The sequence below is a fragment of the Bombyx mandarina genome, chromosome A1 (genome assembly GCF_030267445.1).
Source record: "Bombyx mandarina strain Sakado chromosome A1, ASM3026744v2".
NCBI classification, from domain to species: domain Eukaryota; kingdom Metazoa; phylum Arthropoda; class Insecta; order Lepidoptera; family Bombycidae; genus Bombyx; species Bombyx mandarina.
In genome coordinates, this window is record NC_143234.1 from 17231622 (window position 1) to 17249506 (window position 17885).

General features: G+C 36.3%; 4 protein-coding genes across 9 annotated transcripts in view; 2 read left to right on the forward strand and 2 right to left on the reverse strand.

Annotated features, from left to right (window-relative positions):
- The window catches only part of Synd (protein kinase C and casein kinase substrate in neurons protein Synd), a 96968-nt gene extending 94013 nt beyond the window's left edge, over nucleotides 1–2955 (forward strand). For all 5 annotated transcript variants that reach the window (XM_028171702.2, XM_089739967.1, XM_028171694.2 and 2 more), the window contains one exon: nucleotides 1024–2955. In XM_028171702.2, coding sequence (XP_028027503.2) covers nucleotides 1024–1136 — 113 coding nt within the window. In that variant the 3' untranslated portion in view covers nucleotides 1137–2955. The remainder of the gene's footprint in view (nucleotides 1–1023) is intronic.
- Nucleotides 2956–3425: 470 nt separating this feature from the next.
- The window catches only part of Sbf (SET domain binding factor), a 75765-nt gene continuing 61305 nt past the window's right edge, over nucleotides 3426–17885 (reverse strand). For both annotated transcript variants that reach the window (XM_089739965.1, XM_089739964.1), the window contains exons 32-40: nucleotides 17024–17173; nucleotides 15477–15628; nucleotides 14746–14893; nucleotides 13958–14155; nucleotides 13407–13536; nucleotides 12513–12639; nucleotides 11360–11439; nucleotides 6587–6669; nucleotides 3426–6220 (exon numbers count right to left, since the gene is read on the reverse strand). In XM_089739965.1, coding sequence (XP_089596091.1) covers nucleotides 6128–6220; nucleotides 6587–6669; nucleotides 11360–11439; nucleotides 12513–12639; nucleotides 13407–13536; nucleotides 13958–14155; nucleotides 14746–14893; nucleotides 15477–15628; nucleotides 17024–17173 — 1161 coding nt within the window. In that variant the 3' untranslated portion in view covers nucleotides 3426–6127. The remainder of the gene's footprint in view (nucleotides 6221–6586; nucleotides 6670–11359; nucleotides 11440–12512; nucleotides 12640–13406; nucleotides 13537–13957; nucleotides 14156–14745; nucleotides 14894–15476; nucleotides 15629–17023; nucleotides 17174–17885) is intronic.
- On the forward strand, nucleotides 7131–9107 carry LOC114243212 (uncharacterized). The gene is made up of 4 exons (XM_089739969.1): nucleotides 7131–7250; nucleotides 7392–7649; nucleotides 8090–8408; nucleotides 8735–9107. Exons 1-4 carry the CDS (start codon nucleotides 7230–7232, stop codon nucleotides 8899–8901), a joined length of 765 nt encoding a protein of 254 aa, XP_089596095.1. The 5' UTR covers nucleotides 7131–7229; the 3' UTR covers nucleotides 8902–9107.
- Nucleotides 9095–11336, reverse strand: LOC114248297 (putative nuclease HARBI1). Its single transcript, XM_089739968.1, has 5 exons — nucleotides 10431–11336; nucleotides 10074–10342; nucleotides 9839–9994; nucleotides 9597–9753; nucleotides 9095–9440 (listed from the first exon to the last, which is right to left on the reverse strand). The coding sequence occupies exons 1-5, from the start codon at nucleotides 10676–10678 to the stop codon at nucleotides 9188–9190; spliced, it is 1083 nt and encodes a 360-aa protein (XP_089596094.1). The 5' UTR covers nucleotides 10679–11336; the 3' UTR covers nucleotides 9095–9187.

Genomic DNA, 17885 nt, shown 5'->3' on the forward strand with positions numbered 1-17885 from the left:
TGTATTTGACGCACACACGCATGCATACTATTTATTGTCACACTTTTGTTCTTGACGTCCGTTGTCAAATTGAGAATAGATTAAATATTGTTTGTCTTTATTAATATTTTTTTATAGTGTAGCCTTGGCGAAATGTGTGATTATAGAAGTATAAAATAAAATCATATTAGTGTACAAACTTATTATACAATTCCAATTAATTATAGTCGAATTTCGACTACTGCGGGACCTCTAGTATTTGTATGGAATGGGATCGTTTGCCTACGTTTGCCGCTAGGGGCGCTGTTCCAACTCTATACAAAATTGGGATAACTTTTACGCTATCGAGAACGTTAAAAAAACTCTCACTAACCACACCGATAATTTGCATGTATCGCAACCTAACCATCGACACGAACGTGCTATTCAGTCTGTCAATTTCTATCGAGCTATGTAGTCTTGTAATGGTTTCAATGTACTATTTATATTTACATGGACAATGTTTCAATCGATTATAAGTTAAATTGTAACAAAAGGTTAAAAATAACTATAGTAATATTTAATTATGTAAGGGATATAAAATTGTAGATCGAATGGGAATGGAAACGTTGACTACAAACACGCTACTTGTTAAAAGTAAAAGTGATGAGAGGGAAAGAGAGCACCTATGGACATGCACCTATTAAATTTGTTCAACTATATAAATAGACATGTCAAATGTTACAGTACTAATTGTAAAACACGATACAATACAATCGCTAGAACAGCAAATATACTTGAAAAAATAATAGTGATTAAAATAGTTAATTGAAGATTAAAACCCTAAATTTAAAATGCATTTAATTTTTATTAATACACAAAATATTATTTTAATAACCTAAAAGTACATGTTATTATCCGCAACACGCTTCGTCAGATTACAGAAATAAAGTTATCAGCAACATGCTTCGTCAAAAAGTACAACACTTACTTTTAGCTACACGCGTTGTCAACCCTAAGTTCTACCAAAACACTCTCAACATCGTTTTTTTTGTTCGATTCCAGGAGACCTGTTTGAGAAGTTGGAGGATGAAGACGAGCAGGGCTGGTGCAAGGGACGCAAGGACGGGCGCGTGGGGCTCTACCCGGCCAACTACGTGGAGCCCGTGGGCCACTAGCGCCGCCGCCCACACGAGAGTCCCAGCACGACTGAATATATTATCTAAATATTATAAATATATCAGAACTTTCATCAACGTCGTAAACTGAATTACTTGTAGATTTTTTTTAAGAGAAAATCTTCAATTGGAATCGTTTACATTAAATTTTATTTATATTTATCGAGAACAGCGCGTCGTATTGTCTATTATTATTCATAGCAACATTTGGATTCACGAATACATACATACACGAGTACATAATTAATTTATTAGCGAGTCGCGAATTAGTCATTAGAGTACAGGAGGACATTTGTATGAGCAGTCTAGTACGAGCGACTCTACGCTTCGCTTCGTCGAATCATATATCATCCATTTGTGATATATTTTAAATGTAAATGTGCAGCGAAATATTTCTATAAAATTTACCGATCGATAAAAAAAAACAAAAATGTTTCTATACACGATATTCCTCGCTATTGTAGGATATTTATACAATTTTCAATAATTTTTAGTGACGTGCCGTATTCTTGTAGTGTGTTATATCGATGTGGTTTGAGTAGATTCAAATCGATGATGCGTATAAAATGAAATATGTGAAATAATTTTTTAAGATAGCGAAGCGGTTTAATTGGCTTCGTTTTCGATTTATGAATAATTAATTGACTTAGAACGTATATTTTTGGATAAAAATTGTTAGCTACAATTTGCACGTAAACCAAAAAAATGTTTATTTGTGTTAGTGACATCGTATTATTGTTTCTATGAACTTTGTTAACTGAATAACATCGTCGAACAAAGCTTGAGAATAACTAGTTGGACACCACTGCCTTTATCGGGCGCATTCAATTTAGCTAAGCCAAAAATTGTAGGCCAATATATAAATATATCGTAATAGGCAAACCAAACGTTTAGATGGCAATGGGACATATATATATTTTGTGATATAAGCTCCTGTCGGTGGGTGTCGTTGTCTGTAGGTGTGGTTGTGTACATACACGCTTTTAATGATGTAATACTTGTCGTGAATGTATAGAGTATTTATTTCCCATTGTATATAATGTGTAATTTATGTGAGAATTTAAATTTGGTTAATATCGATAGTGTTGATTGGAATATATTGTAGTTTTTTTTTTTTTTTAGTTAAAGCTTTTTATGGACGCAACGTTATAAGGATGCGTTGTTTTAACAAAGGAAAATGTTTTAAAGCAATTTTTATTCGTGGCTCGATAGCTATCGATATAAATCAACTCTAGTATTAATATTACGATAGGGCGCATAAAACATTAATGACTGATTATTGGCCTAGTGGTTTTTGACGGCTCGATTTAAGCTTCCATTTTGGCTGCCGGTTCTCATTCTAAGGTGCTACTCCCACGTCTCCCGCACCAGCGCAGACATGTGCACTGTATCCCAACTAAATATGCCACTACCGCATTTTACGCTACATTTGACGCAAATATGAAATTGCCAAATAGAGCATTTACGAAAAGAAGTTTTGCACGACGCAAGCGCCCTCTCGTCATTAGTTTTAAAAAATATCATTAATATATTACGAAGATGTTTACCTTTATTTTTCTTTTTCCTTTTGTACCTCGTTATATTGTTGTAATGTGATTATGACGGGGAGTCATACATAGTCACGAGGCTGAATCCGAACACCTCCTAGACTACTTGTATCGCGTTAGTAGCGACTTGTTTATATTAAATAACATTGTTATAGGTTCAGCAACCTTTTGTGAAAATTATTTGTATTATATTATTATTATCAGAGAGGTGGTTCTGGACCACTTATGTTAATATATTAATAATATTGGTAATTAAATTGTTACATATGTGATACGAGGAGTTTTATTTTCATTTTTTTATTGTCGAAATTAACTACCCGCCTCTACTCCCACACATTGCATCGTCATTTAATATTTAATAACTTGAATAATATTTAAGAAAATAAATATGATGTTCGTTAAGTTAAACTATTGCTTGAAAATTAACAATTGACTGCATTGGTTGCCACTGTCAAATTAAATGCCGATTAAAAAACGAATCTAGGAATATCATTAAAAGTATTCCACTGTTATTAGATATCAATTTTATATTTTGAAGGCGTATTTTCTGCAGTCGTAGGCGCGTTATTATTAAAACTAACCCGCAGATGTCCGTGAACACAAAAACAGTAAAATGTTCCAAACGTAAGATAATAAATATAAGGACTTTATAAACCTCGACATTAAACCATAATGAAGTTTTAAATATCATTATTATGTAATATAAAATTTACCAAACACTGACTGAAATGAAAAAGATAAGTATTTTAAACTGATTTATTAAAATATTCGCCTCGGCACGTTGTGCCGTACACTCGTCACAATACAGATTTAGCTTATACTTTCCGATATTTTGGAAAATTTCAATAAAAATCAACATAAGATTCCAAATTTCATACTAATCTCAATGTACCTATTTGAATTGCATATAATAACATAAAAATCATAAAACTTTTAAAATATGTACTGATGATGGTTACGAGCTCTGCGCTGTAAATCGGTATTATGAAATGAAAGGAAAACTTTTCATTATTTTCGAAATCATTGTGACACTTAATACTTCAATTTTACTGAAAATCTGTTTATGTCTTACCAAACAACTTAACAAAATTACATTTACAGAGAGCATTTTTGTCCAATGTACAACAAACACTGGATCTATAAAATAAAAGATTTAATTAACATAGTAATATTTAGAAATCCAAACCCAAAATATTTTATAAATGCAGAATTACAAATACAATATTTCAATTATGCATTGCATCACACTGTATTATTTTGTTTTGTGAAAAACACAAATAATAGTATATTTTTAGAAAAGTCAGGATATAAAATAACTTGTATTTACATAACAGACTGAACAACTAAAGAATTTAATTATCGTACAATTTAAAAAGCATTCACAAAGTAATTTCCGTTAGTTTAATTCTGAATTAAACGAAACATATTGGTGTTAACTACAGAACAAAAAAAATATATTTACAGAACAAATGAGTATATAACTCCAGCGGCGGCTCGGGGTGCTTCTTGTGATCTGCCAAGTTCTTATTTATTAAATCAATATTAAAGTTCAGTTAGTTCGTAACTTGACGAGTTAGCACTCGCGCGTCGCACGCTCATTCTAATAATCTAAAATGGTTTCACTAATGAGATTCACAATGTCATCTTAATATAAAACGTTAATAATAAATTTAACACAATAACGTCATAACAGAACAAGAAGAACACATTTTAGAGGACATTTTAATTGTTTATTCATTAAAGTGGTCAGGCAGTTCTATCTGCTGATGAGAACCAATCTTCAAATCGTACTAACTCAACTATGAAACATATTATATTAAATGAGAATCATAAAACAAAGTGGAAAATCTTTACATAACAATAATTAAATTATTTACAATACATTAAACGTAACAGAACTTTAACTATATATATATAATGTAGTTGAAGCGTCACTACAGCCTACGGCGTACAGGTACAGGACACACAAACAGACATACGGATGTGAACAGAAATATCGATAACGAAGCGCATTGTCAACTTAACCAATCACATTACAACACAATCTGTAACAAACGAATGTCCCATCTCAACTGGGTCTAGTTCAAGTTAGAACATGTTGTTTTATGTCAAAATATAATTGTGACAAATTCCTTAACAATTCCTTTAGTGTGTTATTGGCTGGTACATGCGCTGTACACTCGCAAAACGTTCAAGCAGTCATAAACACTACAGTCAGTCGCGGCACACGATACACGAAGCATTCACAACATCCATTAATATATTATGTTCAAGCCTATATATAATTTCACTAGTTTTATTTATTGCGTTGTAAGGTGCTAGACGTGCAGTCGACTGAGCGAGCAGTGTGCTTAGTGCGAGTTTTTTAACGTTCTCGATAGCGTAAAAGTTAGTTCATATTTGTATGGACTGGGGTCGTTTGCGTACGTTTGCCGCTAGGGGCGCTGTTCCAACTGCATACAAATTTGGCTTAACTTTTACGCTATCGAGAACGTTAAGAAACTCTCACTAAGCAGACTGTGCTTAGTTCGAAACGCGAGACCAAAGTTTTATCTATTTACCATTAACGACTGTCCTCACCTTCAAAGCGAACCGCATTATGGTCACGAGGTAGAAACGGACAGGTCTCGCAATACGCTCTAACGACAACTTATAATTTTATAAACATCTATCGTCTCTACAGTAAAGGATTTTTTTTTTCGTTACAATAGGATATGTCTTCAAATTTAGTTAGTTTGCACTTCAAACCTTTTCGGCCAAATTTATTTACGGGATTGACCGCAGCGCAGGAATGGTATCGCGAGAAATTGTATATTTAATTTATTTTTAAACTGAAAAATCGTAGACGCCATTTTGGACACATTTAATTGCACGAAATGGCCGTCGAACGTTAAACATTTATAGTTGTTATTTTAAATGTATATGTACTTTGTAAAATATTGAATTATTTTGATTAAACATCAATATAAAAAGATGAATTAAACTAGTTGGAAGCGTTATGTCGATAATTATGTGTTCGTCGCCCACATGTCGCGTCATCATACATCAACTATAAGAATCACCTTCATAAGATATTGTAATATAAATAAATTGTTTTAATAACTTTTCGGAACGGTCGACTTTAGACGAACGCGGGAAACTAAATTATTGAAAATTGGAGAGGTCGGAAATAATATAATGACAACAAATAAACGCGACATTATACCATAGCAGTAGTTTTAATAACGTCAACTATACGTACGACCGTTGTATGACCGCCATCACACCTTATTACATTCCATTAAACATATTAGGACGGTTGCGCATCGATATAAATAATTCAGAATTAAGTTTTGTTGTTCTTTTAGTTGTTTTTATTTTAATTTAGCTTATGATTGAGCCCAGTCCGTATCGATCGAGTTAAAATATATTAAATATTAATAAATATAATCTATCGTCACGTGTTCACTGCAGACAAGCTTGTAGCTTCTCGATCCACTCCTGCGCGGCGTTGGCGTCGCTCGCGCAGAAATTGTACGTTCGTCGACTTGTGCGTAACTGGAACACAATAGTAACATTAAATTAATATTGTTATCACACCAATATTTGTAGAACTAAATTGAATTGATTGTTTTGTCTAAATGAACAGGCAATGAGAACGTAACCCATACAGCCAAAACTTTTTTAATTGATACCGAAATAATGTTTTTACTCGAAAAGTGAAAATTAAAGTATTAAGAAAGTTGAAGTATTAAACATTACATGTAGTGAAATAAATTCTCAACAAAATCGTGGTAGTAATTCAAATGGCTTTTTGTAAGAACCGCGAAGCCCTCATTAGGCAATTTCCCCTACGTTATTAAATATCAAGAAAGATTTTAGAAATAAATTGACAAAATAATAAATTTTCTAGTTCACACTCACGTCAAAGAATGATCTGTCATCACATTTCTTGGGCGGTCCGGGAGCCGGAGTGGCCTGCGTCACTGCTATCACTTCCGCTAAATCTGCAATGTTGTGTTTTTGATAAGTATTTTCAATAATGCTGCTTTACGGCCGGTCCCAATATCGGATCCTCGATCGGGAGATCGGTTCAATCGGAGATCGAAAACGATTTCCCGATCGATCTCCAATCTGCGTCCCAATAACAACGGATAGCAACAATCGATCGATTTTCAAAATGGAACGCCGATCGATCTATTTTGTGAAGTTCCCTCCCGTGCGTTCCATTTCAAGCAGATATAATTATGACTATGTTGTAAACCTATTAATGGATTTAAGAAAATATGCATACTTTTGGGTTTTGACGTACTAATGAATTATTTATTTGTTACGTATTATATGAATAAAACACGTGTTTCAACATTTTCCAAGCAAATTGTCATAAACCTACTCAAGTTTTGGTAGCGGAGCATAATAATAATCTGAGAAACGAATCGTCTCTCAGTGTCATTTGACATCAGATTCAGTCAGTTTAAAATTGAAGCTTTTGTTCGTGGTTTGTTGCTACAAGTAAATAATTATCAAAATATTGAATTATTAAGTTAGTGAAGTGAAGTGAAATACCATGGAAAGTGTAAGTGCAATGGTATGTATACTATTATTAAGTATTTAGCGTGTTCTTACTTTCTATATTTTTATTCAACAAACCCCCGCTGTGAAGACGCTTCGTTTCGCGCCTAATTTGTGTAAACACTTTACATAGGTAGTAATTTCTTATTATTTCCAGGCATCAAGCAAGCCTCTCACAAAGGACGAGTCAAAAATACTGCTTTCGTTTATTGAAAGTAGTAAAATTATTTATAATAAAAGAACAAATGCGACTAATAACAAACTAAAAAATGAGGAGTGGAAACGCATAAGCGACCATTTCAATGCTGTGGTGACCACATCCTACCGGACACCACAGCAGTTGCGTTTAAAATGGGAAAATCTTAAAAAGAATTCCCGTAAACGCAATACACAAATACGTATGAATAACATAAAGGTTAGTATATTTATTTATTTTAACTACAAGGGATACACAGTGAACTTAACATTTGACAAGCTTAACATGATTCTCTGGTTTGCCATCATCAAACCCTTATTTCCTTTTCACAGGACCACCTTTGACATATCTTCTTTCCAATAAAAAAAGAATCATCATAATATAATTGGTTCATAAACAAACACAGTTATTGTACACTATACACAACTATTTACCATACTAATCAATATGTGTGATTAACTATATTGTGTGTATATGATGTAACTATGATTAACTATATTTATATATATATATATATATATATATTTATATATCATTGCAGTACAATATAATAGAATAGAATAGGATAACTCTTTATGGCATATTAAATATGTTCTCTGTAGAACATATTTAATTAATATCCAATCCTGTAATTAAAATTTTATCTTTCTCTTTTTTAGACTGGTGGTGGTGGTCCTTCCTACATCCCCCCTGATGATGTGTTGGACAGGGTGGCTGCATTATTAGGAAGTACTGTAGATGGGTTCACAGTAGCATATGGTGGTGATGCTGAACTAATACCATGTGCCGGCAGTAGTAATGGTGGTGGTGATGAACATGGTTTGGAGGGTGTTATAGATAATGTAATTGATAATGGTGCTGAGGTGTTGGAGTGTAACAGTGGTGTTGAGGTGTTGAAAGAGTGTGTGGTCGAAGACACAGGGCCTTGTTCAGTCACACCACCTAACCCCAAATTTTTACACACTCCCAAAGCCAGCGGTAAATTATTTTGTTAAGTTATTTATATTTTCACTTTGCATAATATTATTGTTGCCAAAGTGGGGTAGTTTATTAAGTACAAAAGTTATTACTTAAAATAAGAATTTCTCTTTCTTTACAATTACAAGTTGTAAATTTTCTACTTTTCATAAAATTGAATAAATTTCCAGAAGCTGGTGGCCTAGTTTATTTGCTAGCAATTATAGGTAGTAGAAAGATTTTAGAGTTTATTGTGGACTGATAGACAGAAAATGCATGCGGAGAGTTTATTCTGAAGGTTAAGTCTCAGCGATAATTACTAATTTTATTTACTTTAATTCTTACAGGTTTCAAAAGAAAATCAAAATTTGATGAGCACCGGGCATCCAGAAACCAGGCAATAGCAAATTACTATAATGCAAAAACAAAACTTTTAGAAGTAAAATTTGAAAATATTGTGTTAGAAAATAAAAAATTAAAATTAGAAATTGATAAACTTAAGAATGTAAATTAACCTTATTTTATTTTATAAGTTGATATTTTTGTTTGTATTTTTATGCAGGTCTTATATTTTTTATTTTTTTTTTGTGTTATAAGTAAATACCTAATTAAGTTAGCAGTTAAAGTGATGATAAGTTTGTTCCAGTGTTTGTGCTAAGTATAAATAATAGATAAGTATTTTCATTTATAATAAAACAAAATAACAGTTACATACAAAAAGGTTTTATTTTACTATCTTAATACTTCCAAGTTAAGACCGGAAGGAGCTAATTCTCAACTATATAAGTTACTTTTGCACTCTACATAGTTGAGAAGTAGGCTTCTATTAATTCTGTTCTATCCCTGCTATCTTGTACTCCCACAGTTTGAAGATCATCATCATCCATTGCTTGGAATGGTATTTGTACCTCTGCTGGGGTTTCTTGCAAATTATGAATTCTACAGATGTTGTGTAGAACTGCTGTAGCTATTATAACTTTCTGAATGTTTTCTAGTGATAAGCGCATAGATAATGCGATCACTGGAAAACGTCGCTTCCATACACCGAAGGTTCTGTAAAAGATAATTATTGTTTAGTGTATTACTTGTATAATACTCATACAAGTAAAAATCACTAGCTATACCCATAATGTCTACTGTGATAGGTACATCCATAGTGAATATTATCATACTGTAGATTTTCAATTCTTCTGGTTATGTAACACTTACCTTTCAATAAGGTTTCTTGTTGCAATATGTGCATCATTATATTTTTGTTCATTTCTAGCACTAGGATTTAAAATTGGTGTCAACATATAGCATCTGTTTGGATAGGCACTGTCAGCCAGCAACCAGCGATTCCCAAAAGTCCCAGCTTCACACTGAGCTGTAAATAGATTAGTTTATTTAACTGCACTTACTATATCCATACATAATCACAAAGTAATTACACAATTTAATGTATATAATACCTCTTAAAACAGAATTATTAAATATAGTAGCATCATGTGCAGAACCAGGCCACCGGGCTACAACATTCATAAACTTCAAATCAGCATCACAAACTGCTTGAACATTTAATGAAAAGTAGCCTTTTCGGTTTCTGAACTCTTCGCCTATTGTGTGATCTGGAACAATATGGTTTAATGTAGACAAGTTTATCTTTTACATAATTATTAATGACTACATTATTAAGCTTTTACTTACTTGGAGATTGTATCCGTATGTGAGTGCAGTCAACTGCACCCAGGACACGTGGGAACTGACCATATTGAAAAAACTTGTCCACGTGATTAGGGTGCATTACAATGTATTTATTGTACAGTATGGCTATAGCTCCAGATATATCGTGAACTATTCTGCTGGCGGTCGATTTTGACACGCCCACGAAATCCGCTACAGAAATTAGCATTGTACCCAATGCATAAAATCGGAGGGTTAGGAGTAGCTGGTGAAGTGGTGCAACTCCATGATTTCTGTAAATAATTAGGGCGTGTTAATAATAAGTGATCCTATAATTAAGTAGGTAAACATATTGTTTTTTATTGTGATAGAGGTACATACCGATTGCAGGTTACTTTTACATGTGGCATTATTTCCGATAAAAGTAACTGTACCGCAGCTTTGTTAAGACGAAATCTAAATGTAAATTCAGCATCAGTTAGGCACTGAGTATAATCAATACGGCAATAGCTTCTTCGTGATCCTGATGGACCTTCGTCTCCATCAGTATCCTCATTATCCCAATCTGAAAGCTGCTCCAGCACTTCAAGATCACTGTCACTATCACTAGACATTAAAGTTCCGGCCATTATGTTCTTTATTTTAATTCTATCAGTAATTGATAAGCTAAATAAATATTTTGTAAACAGTAAATAATCCGAAAGATTGCTTGCAATCGACCAAAATTTTAGGATCGTAAAAATAGATTGCAGATAGCCGTAAATAGATTTGTCAAAGACGAAAGATCGAATATTGAAACCCAACTACAGACTTTTTCCAACAGAGGGCGATCCAAAAAGTGGCAGAAATGGATTGACGCCCTCTAGCAGATTGATTGCATTTTCGGATTGCCAAAGCAATCTGTGGTTTGGTTATTGAAACAGTTTTGTAATTTTTGGATTGAAATTTCGATCCGAGATCGCTGAAAAAAGATCGAGGATCCGATATTGGGACCGGCCGTTAATGAAGTAATTCTTGGGCAAATTAAAACGAACATTCAATTACTATTTTTATGAAAACGTACTGATTTTTATTTAATATGACTCTATGGAATTCTATAATTATAATTTTTTTAAATATATAGCTATATATCAAGCACGACGCATGAGGTCATACGTTGCTAAGCATTGTCTGTTCTATGCTTAGCTCATCGTTCACTTTAGCCCCAAATGACGTCACACGTGATGAAGTTCCATAGAAGCCAATTTTGTAAAGCTTGTGCTTTTATAACCGTCTCTCTATTCAGTTAGAATTAAAAATATAAAGATTACCAATGAATCCTTTGCAGTGCGAGTCTTCCATCGCATCGTAGTATCGTAGCTGATGTTTTATCGAGTCCAATACGAACCATCTGTTCATTTAAAATACAATGTGTCATACTGTTCCAATTATAAAGCATATAATATAAAAGTTTTATTTTAAGTACTCTATCATAACTTAACTGAGCTTTCATGAAAGTTTAATGAAACTAAAATTCTTTTAATGCTTTTTAGGAAATCTATTGTAACAGTTGGCTTAATTATCGTGATAGAATAAAGACTCTAGGTTATGAAATCAAATAATGGCCACAATCAACCTCTTCAAAAATGGAATTCGAATGGACTATTGTAAAGAAAAAAATGAAATTCAAAAATGGAATTCGAATGGACTATTGTAAAGAAAAAAATTAAATTCAAAAATGGAATTCGAATGGACTATTGTAAAGGGGACTACAGTCAAACCTGGATAAGCGAGAGTTCAAGGGAGCACAATCTCATTTTCGCTTATAGAGGTTTCTCACTAACCCGAGTATCTCGCTAATGCTCCCTCTGAATTTCATTTCGCGAGTTTCCGGATTCAAACGCATTTACTATTCACTTAATGACAGTACTTGAATTTTCCGTTTTGATATGATGCAGAACAGAACTTTCCTTTGCAATTGATTAACGATAAACTGAGTAAGTCCGACAAACAGGACGGTACACAGGGACACGTGTCCATTCGAAAAGAATGCGATAAAATAACAACGTTATTTAGTTCCACGAAATAGAATAGGTTCAATAATGAGGAGAAAAAAATTCAAAAACAATAGAAGGAAGTTCCACAAAAGTTAAGAATGAGTCATAAAATAGCAGATGTTAAATTTGTAATTTGTTTTTTCATTTGTTCCTCCTAAATAATATAAATAAATAAAGCTCGACTGTCGCTTATAGAGGTAGATAAGTAGCAGTCTCACTTACGGAGGTCCATGAGGGAAAAACGACTCTCTCTTACAGAGGTTTCTGTTTCTCTCTAATAGAGGTTTTGGGAGCTTAAAATGACGGGTCCTGGCTATTACTCTCACTTATAGAGTTTTCTCACTTATCCAGTTCTCGCTTACCCAGGTTTGATTGTATATTGTATTAAATATACTAGTTGACTCTGTCGAAGAACAACTTTACTTACCTTTGTTTCCATCCCTTGAGTAGAGCGCCTCGTTTGTAGAGATGCCCTTCGTGCGTCCTGTTCTCGGCGACGTTCGACGAGAACTGTTCGTAGTATTGCTGAGAGGAAGACTGTAGCGTGCCGACACCTGAACGAGATAAACGTATTATTATAGTCAGCATTAATAAAAAAAATATAAACTCTATATTTAGTTCTTTCCAAGTTCTTGCTGGAGTTGATGAGTGATTTGAGTTTGAGTTTCTTGTCGGATCTGATGTGGGTCGCCATTACGATCCGGTGGTAGATTCAGCGAAACACATCTATTGCTGGAGCTAGTGGTAGCAAGTTCTCTCAGATTGAGCACGTGAGCTCACCTACCCGTCCGGACGTAGCTGGAATAGCCCTTAGTACCAACTCATGGGTAGAGAAAAAAACCATAATACCAATCTTGAGACATGTGGTAATCTGTCTTGCCGCATTTGTATTACGTAAACAAAGATATACCAGCTTCACGATTCACGCCTCGGGCGCTTTAATACTGTTCAATACCGTTCATTTTGGTAAATCAACAAATACATTCAATATGTCATAATTATTGTGACAAATTTGAGAGATAAAAGCATTTGAAGTTTTTAGTAGGGATTGGGAAGGGATGCTCTGTCTCTTTCTCGCGGTGATGCGTCTCTTTTTTTTTCTTTTTTTTTTCCTACCTATGGGAGGTTTGGGAGACTATTTTAGCTTCGCCCTAACATGTAGATGAGCTCACGGGGCTCTAGCAAGAGCCGTGCTTCGCAGATCGGTAACGCGACCCAATGAGAAGATCCGGCGAAAAACTCAGTGGGCTGTGTCGGTGGGTACGCGGCTTTGTTTAGCACTGAATGTATACAGAGTACAGGGTATGAGCGAGCGTCGTACTGTCGTGCAGGGCGGGGCGCAGGTCGCGGTCGGGGGGCGCGGGCGCCTTGTACTTGGTGCAGGGCGGCGCGAACGTCTCCGCGCATCGCTCGTGACACGCGGCGCCGCAGTCCACGCAACGAACGCCCGTCTGGAAACAATAAATAATTTGAATAATATTAAATGCCGAACTAAATATACTTTCGGTAATTGAACACCCATAGGGTATTTTTGTTATTTTTATTTTTTATTGTATTTTTTGTTATTTTTATTTTTTATTATATTGGTGGTCGAGCTCACGGGGCTGTGAGCCCCTGTGAGCAGGTGGGCACCTGTGTTAAGTGGTTACTGGAGCCCATAGACATCTACAACGTAAATGCGCCATCCACCTTGAGATATAAGTTTCAAGGTCTCAGTACAGTTACAAAACCGAAACGCGTTACTGCTTCACGACAGAAATAGGCGGGGTGGTGGTACCTACCCGTGCTGATTCACAAGAAGTCTTACCACCAGTAAAATAAAATTTTCAGCAATAAGTAATGTTCGTTAGTACGTTGTGGTCGGATGCGCACCTTGAGCGGTCCCCAGAGCAGGTGGTGGCAGTGGTCGCAGCGCGCGGGCGCGGCGGCGGCGGCGGGCAGGAAGCGGTGCGCGGGGTCGGGGGGCGGCGCGGCGGCGAGGCGGCCCCGCACCAGCACCTCCAGCGTGTCCCGCCGGTGCGCACACGCGGCCGCCGCGCGCGCCGCCGACCCGCACACGGAGCCCGCGCGCTGTACATACGTTTCATATATTTATTACATGTAAACACCAAATATATGTACATACTGCCAAATAATACTTCCAGTCTGGTAAGTGGCATATCGTTCGTGAACTTCTGACACCTCCTATCTGACTACACAAATTTTACAAGAGGAACAATAAACTGGTTTATTTAGCCGCCAAATATAGGCCTACCAAATTTAGGAGATATTGCTACGAAAGAATATCGTCGATGCTATTGACTATTTCGATTAGGACTTTAATGCATTCGATTGGTTCTAAGCATCGTCAAAAGATAATGTATAATAAATTATTTTTTGGCTAAAATGTTAGTTAGAAGGTGTCAGAAGTTCACAGACGATATGTTGAATTCTCATATTTTATTGAAAGCATTTCTCATAATATACATATAAGCATTTTTATAAAACCATTTTTTTTTTAAATACTTATCACTCACAAATTAACAAGATGATGAATTAACATCCAATAAATAATTTTCATGTTTCAAAATTGATGACAGCATCAACATTATGATGCTTATGGGCTTCGGTAACCCCGCTTCACATCTGGCTGTAAGTACGTTTATTTACAATTCAAATACCTGTAGCTCCACAGTGTTGGGTAGCTCGAGCTGATCCCATCTGACCTTCCACTTCTGCGGCAGGTGACCTAACTCCAGCTCCAACTGCCGGATCCTCTCCAGCAGACCGGTGAACGAGTCCGGCATGCAACGACTTATACTGTCGTACCTGAGCGAATGACATTCTTAAAGACGAGATCCATTCACTGTTTAGACAAGTAACAAGTGACGCAGAATAGGTACAAGTCCGGTCACCGTCCTCGTCGAACCCGTCGCTTGCGACGAAGGGCTCGACGAGCGAACTAACCCATAGACACAGCCCACTGAGTTTCTCGACGGATCTTCTCAGTGGGTCGCGTTTCCGATCCGGTGGTAGATTCTGCGAAGCACTGCTCTTGCTAGGGCCAGTGTTAGTAACACACCCGGTTTGAGCCCCGTGACCTCACCTACATGTTAGGGCGAAGCTGAAATAGCCTCTCAAATCTATCAGCATAGATAGGGAACAAAATGGTACAAGTACACACGGCACTTTATATACTTCAACGAGGAAGTCGTTTAATGGACAGTTCTAATCGGTTGCGGCTGACCACACTCCGCAGTGTGTGTATGACTAACTAATCAATTTTTTTAAGTTGATGCTTGCATTAGAAATTATTATTTTCTCGGAAACCGAAAAAGCTGAAAATAATATTCTTAAGCCAAAACCAACTACAGCAAAAATACTTGAGATAACATTTTCGTGAATAATTTACCCAGCAGTGACGACCCTCCTCTGTGGCTGTTTTACGTCCTGTTCACAGGACGACAACACTTCCAAGTCGTAGGGAGCTCCGTGGGACAGTTCCTCGCTGGTGTAGTAGCCCCACACTTCAAATGCGCATATAGACGACACAGGACGAAGGACCTGACAAAATATTTTTCAATTCACTCCAGAGACTCATAAATGAGATAATATGTTTCTCCAAATTTACTGATGTGTTCACTGTGAAGAGACGAGCTCATTATCAGGCAAGTGATTATCCAAGTCATAGGTACCATGGTTTTACTGGCCATCTTAAATCGTATGTAAATTGAAGCCTTTATTAGATTGGTATAATAATTGTTCTATCATTGTGACTGAAATGAGCGATTTTACTCAATATACAAATATTCAACTAGTAACTTAGCGTTTATGAATTTCAATATGAGTATTACATCATCTTTACGCAGAACCGCAATGTACTCATAGATTCCGACAATACATTTTCCTTTAGGTTTCCTGGTAATAATTATCTTCGCAACTCATAGTAAAGGCACGTGTCTATTGGCCCGCGCCGGACGCACCGTGCGCAACGGTTTTTATTTTGCTTTTTTTAAGGGTTTTATGACCTGGTAACTAAGACCTTTAAGTCATGTCCTAGTTTAATTTATATTCTTATTTTTTTATGAAAAATGATAATATGAAGTGAAATGAAATGAAATGAAAATGATTAATTTGAGACATTAAATCAATTGGGATGAAATTAAATGAAATGAGATAAGATGATATGGGATGAAATATAATCTCAGTAAAATGGTGGTCATTTACTGAATTTTTTTCAGTGAATTTTTTGGAGGATCCCGAGAAGTTACGGCCAGCGGCTTTGTTTCATTTTCCCACATTTGTGCACTTTCACAGATATTAAACAATTAATGAACCACCGTTATTACACATTTAAACCTGAAGAAACACTAAATAGCCAAAATAGACTAAATAGGCAAATCACACAACTTCACACCCTCGCGTTCCCGCCAAAAAGTCTCATTTTATTTTGCTTTGTATGATTTCACATAGTGCTGCGTCTACTATACGCGTCGCCAGCACCGAACGCACCGGTATTTATGAGCAAAAAATACAAAGCAAAATAAAATACGTTGCATTTTTTTTTATTGCCGTAGCCAGGCGTGCATACGGCCCACCTGGTGGTAAGTGGTTATCGTCGCCCATGGACTTCAGCAATGCTAGGAGCAGAGCCAAGCCGCTGCCTACCGTTACCGTGCCGTGCGTCCGACGCGGGCCAATGGACGCGTGTCTTTGGCAACAGTCTTTTGAAAATCATTCGAGCAAGATCGAGGGACTGCTGATTAATAGACTTTGCAGCAGGCACTTGGAAGGAGAAAAAAAATGTAATGTTATAAAATGTACATAGTTATGTGTGTTTTTTTTTTTTAAGTTACTAATATAGATTATAAGTAATTGTTACTAACAAAATGTTATGGTTTAAAAAAAAAGAAAACTGAAATAAAGTATAAAAAAATAAGAGAGTAAGCAGATAGTTACGGGATTGTCGAGGTCGGGCGTGTAGAGGAAGTTGTAGAAGACGGGCGACTTCTGGTGCTGCTTGTCGATGTAGTCGAACAGCGAGTGGCCGAGCGGCGGCCCGCGCCCCCCGCCCGCCTCCTCCTCCACCCCCGCGCCCGTCTCCACGCCCTGCCGCAATCAGTACATACCACAATTATAACTATAAAACAGCCCTGACATAAAACACAATCCGCACAACTGACTAGATATTGCCGGATGTAATTTAATATAGAAAGAAATGCAATAACAACCAAATGTTACAATGTTAATACCACCACTAAATGTCGGTTGGTGATCGCAGCACGCTGCCATGATAGTTCAATTACCTTGTTGTTAAATATGTGGTGCGTGTGCCTACTTTTTTTTAATCCTACCTAAGCTGAGAGCCTTGAGAGGCTGTTTCAGCGTAATCTTAACTAGTAAGTGAGCTCACGGGGCTCAAACCTGACGACGATGCTAACACGAACCCTAGCAAGAGCCGTGCTTCGCAGAATCTATCGCCGGATCGGAAACGCGACCCATTGAGAAGAACGATAACCGGTGCTTGAAGTACTTAAAAGCACCTTTAGTAGATCGGGAGGATCCGAAATGACGTGTTTTAGGCGACGTCGACTGCTTTCCATTCTGTTCGCAGGTTTAGGAATGTAGTTACCGGCGACGCGATGAGAGGGTTCTCGTGTCGTGCCGCTTTGTCGAAGTGGCGTGTGTCTACACATACGGGGCTTTATACAGCAAGTATAGTGTAATGTTGTACTTGGGAGGTGTTAAAGGACAACGTCTTCTTGCGTGTATTCCATGTTTAATAATCATCTTAATCCTAGTTTCCAATTATGAAGAAGCC

Excerpts from the sequence above, each read along its gene's own strand:
- LOC114243212 (XM_089739969.1), top strand. The coding sequence starts at position 7,230 with ATGGAAAGTGTAAGTGCAATG. Across the intron at positions 7,251-7,391 it reads TGGAAAGTGTAAGTGCAATG|GCATCAAGCAAGCCTCTCAC; the intron begins GTATGTATACTA and ends TATTATTTCCAG. Across the intron at positions 8,409-8,734 it reads ACACACTCCCAAAGCCAGCG|GTTTCAAAAGAAAATCAAAA; the intron begins GTAAATTATTTT and ends TAATTCTTACAG.
- LOC114248297 (XM_089739968.1), bottom strand. The coding sequence starts at position 10,678 with ATGGCCGGAACTTTAATGTCTAGTGATAGTGACAGTGATCTTGAAGTG. Across the intron at positions 9,995-10,073 it reads CATACGGATACAATCTCCAA|ATCACACAATAGGCGAAGAG; the intron begins GTAAGTAAAAGC and ends ATATTGTTCCAG. Across the intron at positions 9,754-9,838 it reads TAATAATTCTGTTTTAAGAG|CTCAGTGTGAAGCTGGGACT; the intron begins GTATTATATACA and ends ATCTATTTACAG.